The sequence below is a fragment of the Onychomys torridus genome, chromosome 12, assembly GCF_903995425.1.
Source record: "Onychomys torridus chromosome 12, mOncTor1.1, whole genome shotgun sequence".
Classification (NCBI taxonomy): Eukaryota; Metazoa; Chordata; class Mammalia; order Rodentia; family Cricetidae; genus Onychomys; species Onychomys torridus.
The window spans coordinates 73,562,760-73,570,254 of NC_050454.1; the positions used below are offsets into that span (position 1 = coordinate 73,562,760).

The window sequence follows — 7,495 nt, forward strand, 5'->3', positions numbered from 1 at the left end:
TACTTTTAAAATTGTATGTATGTGTTTGTGTCTCTGTGTGAGTTTTCACATAGAATATAGTTGCCTGTATAGGCCAGAAAAAGTGTCAGATTCCCTGGAACTGGGGTTGCAGGTAGTTGAGAACTGCTTGATGTGGGTGCTAGGAACTGAACTCAGATCCTCTGGGAATACTGTTCTGAGCCCTTCCCATTCAAACCACCACAGTCCACTCTATGACCCTGAAGACTTGCAGCCATACAATACTGAAAAATGAATTTAGTCCAACTTCAGACGTCCCCATTGTCTTTCACAGTCTCAACACAGTTTAAAAGTCTGAAGTCTCTTTTGAGACCAAGGCAATCTCTTTACTGCAACCACCTGTAAAATATAACCAAAAAGCATATCAGATGCTTTCAACACACAATGGCAGGTAATATACATTACTATCCACAAAGGGAGGAAAGGGGAATAGTGAAGAAATATTAGATAAAATCAAGATGGCAAACATGGCAAAGTCCAGATCCTGTAGCTCCATACCCAATGTCATTGAGCTTAGCTGGCCTTTCCCTTCCATCTTTCTCCCTGAAACATACATCCTCCTCATGTTCCACTCCTTTGTGCAGCTCTCTGTGGCAAATATCCATGGCTCTGGCATGTCTAACATGTTGGAGTCTCCATGCAATCCAGACTTCAGTTTCACAGCTTCATGCAGTGGCCTCTTGGGGCTTCTAGCTCTTGCAGGGACTTCCCTACCATGCGCTGCCGGGCCTCATCAGCACTCCTTAACCACAGAGGAGGACTCCACAACCCCTCTACTCACATACCTTTCATGATGCTGAAGCCAGAACCACGTGAGTGACTGTTAGAAGTTTGGCTGCTCCCTTGAATCACATTTGCTGTACTTTTCCTTTGTTGTTGCTTTTTAGGAGCAGAAAATTCCTTAGTCTTTCCTTATCATGAGTTGGGAGCTTAGCTGGGTGGGGTCTTGTCCTGAGGACACCCTCCCTTTATTCCATTTTGGATCAGGCCTTTCTTTAATATCCTGATCTCTTTTAGCACAAGCCTTGGTTCCAACATTAAGTTTCTATGGTGCTCTTTTTCTTTTCTAACTGTACATTTTGTATTAATTTTTGCCCCACTTATTCTTTTTCATTATATATTTGCATACGAGCAAGCGCACAAAAAAGTCAGTATTCACCTGTCTTAGTGAAATTGTCTTAGTTAGGGCTTCTATTGTTGTGAAGAGACACCATGACCACGGCAACTCTTATGAAGGAAAACATTTAATTCAGGTGGCAGCTCACATTTTCAGAGGTTTAGTCCCATTATCATCATGGCAGGGAGCATGGTGGCATGCAGGCAGACGTGGTGCTGGCTACAACTTGATTAGAAGTCAACAGGAAGTGGACTGTGTCACTGGGAGTAGCTTGAGCAAAAAGAGACCTCAAAGCCCTCTCCCACAATAATGCACTTCCTCCAACAAGGGCACACCTACTTCAACAGGACCACACCTTCTCACGGTGCCACTGTTAATGTTCACAACCCGCCCTTTGGTGCCACCCTATGTCCTGACATAAAAGTCTTTTTTAAAGGAAAAACTCCACCCATTTCTCTCTTTCTTCTCTCCTGCATCTCTCCCACAAGGTGCTGACCTCAGGAACCCCTCATCCTTCTCTGTCTCTGTCTCTCTGTCTCTCTCACATCTTGAACCACAGCCATGAGGCAGAAAGGGAGCACACTGTCTATGGCATAGGCTTTGGAAACCTCAAAGCCCCACCCCCAGTGACACACCTCCTCCAACAAAGACCCCCCCCCAATCCTTCCCAAATGGTTCCACCAATTAATAACCAAGTATTCAAACATATAGGTCCATGGAGGCCATTCCCACTCAAACCACCACAGTTCCCACCTTCATCTGTGAGGCCCAAGAGGATTCTCAGATATCTGTTTGTTGTTATAGGCAGGTGAATCATATGGTTGACTCTGTGCCTCAGTTGTACCCATTTTAGAGGTCACAAAAGTGAGGCCAGGAATGCAGCTCACACACTTGCTCAAGGTCACACAGGGATGAGGGCAAAGTGTAAAGTAAAGTGCAAACAACTTGAACTCTGTCATTATTTTTTTTCCTAGTTATCCCTGAGAGATGCAGTCTTCATTTTTGGTAGACAAACCAAGTCCAGAAGATTGTCTCAGAAGGTAGGGTGGAACGCTGCTCACTGACTCCTTTTTGGAAGGAATTCATTTCCTCGTGGCTTCTACCCTGTGGCTTAGCCTCCCAGACGAGCTAAGCTCTTACTCAGCAAAAGTGAGTGTCTTTGCTTCTCAGCGTCACAAAACTGACACAGGTGATCTCAAACTTACCACATTCCAGGTTTCTAGAATTTCAAGGTAATTGTGCAAACTGGAAAAACGGTGGTGCTTCTGTGTGCATTACCTTTCTCCTTGTTATGACCAAATACCTAACGAGAAGTGACTTACGAGAGGGAGGATTTACTCTGGATCATGATTTGAGGCTATTCTCCTTTGTGGTAGGAATACAGACATACCATTGGGAGCAGCTTGTAGCTGTGGTAGCAGGAGTGTGAGGTTTCTCGCTCCCATCTTGTGGATCAGGAGGCAGAGAGAGGACATGAGTGGATGGTACCTTAAATGCAATGCCTATCCCTCAGGACTCACTTCTTGTAGCCAGGCCCCATCTCATAAAGTGTTCCACAACCTTTCACAACAACACCATCAACTGCAGACCAAGAGCTCAAATACTTGAGTCTGTCAGGAACTCAAATGGTTAAGCGTTGATTTTTGAGCATGCTTAATTAGAGCAAAGAAATCTGTGGCTAGTCCTGTGCTTGCACCCAGAATGCACTGCTTCCAGTCCTGTGCTTATACCCAGAATGCACAGCTTTCAGACCTGTGCTTGCACCCAGAATGCACAGCTTCCAGACCTGTGCTCATACCCAGAATGCACAGCTTCCAGTCCTGTGCTCATACCCAGAATGCACAGCTTTCAGACTTGTGCTTGCACTCAGAATGCACTGCTTCCAGACCTGTGCTCATACCCAGAATGCACAGCTTTCAGACCTGCAGGCTTTCTAGCTACATTGTATCATTCTTTGTCATGGAGTCATCAGAGGTCAGAGCTGAGGACGTGTTGGGAAATCTGGTCCCATCTACTAAAGGACAAGGAGTTTGAATACTTCATCATTGAATGACTGGCAGTTCCCAGAGCAGGGACCAGCATCTAGAATCACAGGGCTCTCAGTGTGGTACTGACAGGCTGTCCTGTGTGCCTCACTGTTGAGGCATGGCCTTCATTTCTGTGTGCTGAAAGTTTCCAGGGTTTTCTAAACTGTGGATCTCTTCATCTATCTTACCTACTTGGCACATTAACTCATATTTTTGGAAGTTCATTTTAAAATTGTGTATATACAGGGTTTGATGTAATTCAGTACACATGTATAATGTGTACTGTTTACACTGATTCACAATTCCAGTTCCTTAAATATCTATTTTTCCTTTGTGCTTGGTACTTTTGGGGTAAACGTTAAACAATTTTAGTTTGTATGTATGGACATTTTGCCTGCATGTTTATCTGTGCACCACGTGTGTGCAGCGCCCACAGAAGAGGGCGTTGGATCCTCTGGGACGGCAGAGGTGGTTGCTGGTAGCTCCTAACCACTGAGCCGCCGTCTCTCCAGCCCTATGTTAGGAACTTTCAAACACTTCTCTGTTAGTTACTTATAAAGTGTAAATTCTGGCCCTGGTGCTAGACTTGGAACACCCCCCTCAACGGAGCCCTCTGATCTCCTTGTGTGTGGGTATCTGTTACTCCGCCCTCTCACTATGGAGACCTGGCAGTTTGTCTTTGTCCTTTCAGATGGTCTACACGAAGATGAGGCTGGTTTACGCTTTCATTCTGATGGTGGGCGCGCTCTGCTTGTACTTCAGCATGGAGCCTTTCAAAGAGCTGCCGTTTCTTCTCAAGAAAGATCAGGGCAAGTTCCTGCGGCTTCCGGACATAGACTGCAAGCAGAAGCCCCCTTTCCTCGTGCTGCTGGTGACTTCATCCCACAGGCAGCTGGCGGCTCGCATGGCCATCCGCAAGACATGGGGTCGAGACACAGAGGTGCAGGGGCAGCACGTGAGGACCTTCTTCCTTCTGGGGACCTCAGACAGCACCGAGGAGATGGATGCCACAGCCCAGGAGAGCGAGCAGCACCATGACATCATCCAGAAGGATTTCAAGGACGTCTATTTCAACTTGACCCTGAAGACCATGATGGGCATGGAGTGGGTCCACCACTTTTGCCCCCAGGCCACTTTTGTGATGAAAACCGATTCAGACATGTTTGTGAACGTTGGCTATCTGACCGAACTGCTGCTGAAGAAAAACAAAACGGCCCGGTTCTTCACGGGCTACATAAAGCCCAACGACTTTCCCATCAGGCAGCGGTTCAACAAGTGGTTTGTCAGTAAGTTTGAGTATCCCTGGGACAGGTACCCGCCTTTTTGCTCTGGTACTGGCTATGTCTTTTCGAGCGACGTGGCGAGCCAAGTATACAATGTCTCAGAGAGTGTTCCGTTCCTCAAGCTGGAGGATGTGTTTGTGGGGCTCTGCCTGGCCAAGCTGAAGATCCGGCCCGAGGAACTCCACACCAAGCAGACCTTTTTCCCCGGTGGCTTACGCTTCTCCGTGTGCCGCTTTCAGAAAATTGTGGCTTGCCACTTCATGAAGCCTCAGGACCTGCTCACTTACTGGCAGGCACTGGAGAGCTCTCAGGAACAGGACTGTCCTGCTGTCTGAGGGGAACCTGCAGCCCCTGGGACAAACTTCTGAGAACCTTTGGTGATGCTTTGTGAAGATCTGGGATGGCCTAGCTGGGAACTGTCCAGGGCAGAGAGAGAAGGCAGAGAAAGACAAAGCGCTAATCTCAACGCCCTGCCGCAAGAATGGAGTATCTGCAGAGTAGCTGCTTGTTCCCACTTGGCACCCAGAGCAATAACTGATCTCATCTTTCAGGCCTTTGCACTACGTTCTCAATGTTTGAGACACGCCTTCATCTGCTCATTTCAGGGCTTAGTATACATATGAAGCCATGGATGTGATCATTCCCATTTGACAGGTTAGGAACCAGCAGCCAGGGTCAAGTCACTCCCTGGTCCAAAGACTCAGCCTGCGGACACAGCAGGAATGAGAATCGAGTGCTATCAGAATTCAGTTGGTGGCCCCAACTGAGTGTCCCATTCTTTGGGAGAGGGTGGTAGTGGGAGGAGTTTAGGGTGGGTGTCTTAAAGCTAACTAGCATCCTTCCGTCCCTTTCCTGAGTCCCCTGCCCCTCATTTCCCAATCCTTATACTTTTTAAATTCTAAGTCTGGGATGAACCAGCTTTCTCAGGCCTCTCCCCTCACTTGAATGATGTAGCTAGGCAGAATCTGTTAGCTACTTGGTACCCAGTGTATCTTCAATATGGTTCCAGGAGACATGCATGCCTGCAGACACTCGCTCACCTCCATGCTAGAAGGAAACTGGGTTATATGACCGTATAAATCAGCTTAAGAAGCCATTGCTGAGTGTTGCTGTATAGGCCGATCGCACTGCTGAAATCCCAGTGAGGGTGATCTCTCCCCTGAGCCTTCTGGGACACCTAGTCTCTGTTATGGATGTACTGATGGATTGATGGCAAGCAGTGGCAGCCCTGGAGCACTTCAGATCTCTAAGTTTAAACTCAAGGGCAGCCAGGCACAGGCATGGTCTCTATGGGTATCCAGGAACTTTGCTGGGACCTAGGCTGGACCCCAGCTCTTCACACTGGGTTTATCACATGGTCATAGATCTGCTGAGTGTTGTGGTTTGGAATTTAACCCTGAAGGTTTCCAGAGCTGGGTAAAACCAGGGGCTCATGGCCATTCAGCTACTGTCACCAGACACGTAATCTTGCTCTGTACTGCGGGAATTATTGCTTTCCCTGCTTTTTACTTTATTAGATTTTACTATGTGCTTGGAGCAAAGGCTTCATGTGACTGTAATTTTAAGCATTGCAATATGCTCTCATCTGAACTCAGGAAAACCTACTCAGTGGTCAGAACACCGTTATGTTGGAGGAGTCCTTCCTCTGAATCTCTTCCATAACTCTTGGGAAAAATTCTTCTGTCTGCGACATTCTTCAGAATCATGCAGCATCAAGTTCTGGACCCTTAGTTCAGAATATGTGAAAATCTGAGCCAGATAGAGAGAAAGGGTAATTATTCCTGGATGTGTGCTAGTGACTACATACACCACCAAAACCACACCCAACCTGATCTTCTTTTGACAGAAAGGGAAGCCAAGGCTCGTAGCAATATGGTGGCTTTGTTGTCTTGTGGATGGAAGAGGTGGCATCAGAACCCAGCACCAGCCACTCTGCGTCAGACCTTCCCTTTATTTATTCATTTGTTAGCCATATTTGCTCATTGCGTTTACACACATCATGAGCACGGTCAAAGTTAGGGGTCTGCAGAGAGCAGATCTGAGTAAGCACTCAGTGCTGAGAAGATGGTCGGGAACAGGTTCTCTTGGTCTATGCACAGTACCCTGGAGTATAAACAGATGTGGTCACCTGTGCTCATGGTTGCTGTTGCATTGAAAGATGTCAGGCATCCATTGCAGGTAGACATTCTTCATTCTTACAGCCAAATTGCCTGACAGCAGAGGCAGCCTGGGAGACTCAGTGACTCACCCAGGGGCTGAGATGTGGAGACCCAGCCCTCAGCCTTCTCCACTGGCACACCACGAACATACCTTCCCATGTGCTTACTTCTCTCAGAAGCTTGGAGCTGGTGCCACCCAAGGAGTCACCAGCATCTCCCTTTGCCTACACACTGCCAGCTCCGTCCTGGGTGTTGGCTTGCGTGTTGGTCTACTTCTTCTGCTTCTGTCTGATTTCTGTGCTTTGGCCCTGGGGCTATCTGTAGAATTCTCACAAACCTCCTGTTTAGACTAGCTTTCCCTTGAGGCCCTGTGCGTTTTGCACACGCACGAATGACAGATCCAGGTGTCTACATGCGGGCACCAGGCTAGTTTTATCGCTTGGGATGTGACATAGCGAGTGCCTCCGATCTTCTCTTTCGTGTGTTAGGTTGTCTTGCATGTGCGGGCCAAAGGCCAGGTGTGCTCTGGTGAGGACATGAGCTGAAGGAGTGGCTCGCAGGTACAAACCCAGAGGGTTTCTTGAACTCCAGCCTGCCGGCAGCAGTGGAACACATACCGCCCTGCTGAGCGAGCATTGCTTTCACCAGCACAGTTGCACGGCGGGCGGTGGCACTCTAGTGCCCACCGCTGGCCTCAGGATGCTGTTTGGAAAGAACAAAGCCAGGCTTCAGACATTCCCTGGTTTCTCCACGGAGCCTGCGGCCTCATGGCAGACTAAATAATTAACAAACCGAATTTAATATGGTAGCTGCTGAGCACCGTTTAAAAAATAGATGAGATGGTGCTTACATTTTCTCCATCCCTCCATTTGGAAGCATTTGCTTTCTCAC

General features: G+C 47.8%; 1 protein-coding gene across 7 annotated transcripts in view; it reads left to right on the top strand.

Moving 5' to 3' along the window:
* The window catches only part of B3galt5 (beta-1,3-galactosyltransferase 5), a 45,184-nt gene extending 37,943 nt beyond the window's left edge, over positions 1-7,241 (top strand). For 3 of the 7 annotated variants that reach the window (XM_036203674.1, XM_036203677.1, XM_036203675.1), the window contains exons 2-3: positions 2,110-2,284; positions 3,854-7,241. In XM_036203674.1, the coding sequence (XP_036059567.1) occupies positions 3,854-4,780 (927 nt within the window). In that variant the 5' untranslated portion in view covers positions 2,110-2,284 and the 3' untranslated portion in view covers positions 4,781-7,241. Of the gene's footprint in view, positions 1-757; positions 831-2,109; positions 2,285-3,853 lie in introns of those variants that run through there. The other 4 variants (XM_036203678.1, XM_036203680.1, XM_036203676.1 and 1 more) reach the window with 3 other exon arrangements.
* The last annotated feature ends 254 nt before the right edge of the window (positions 7,242-7,495 follow it).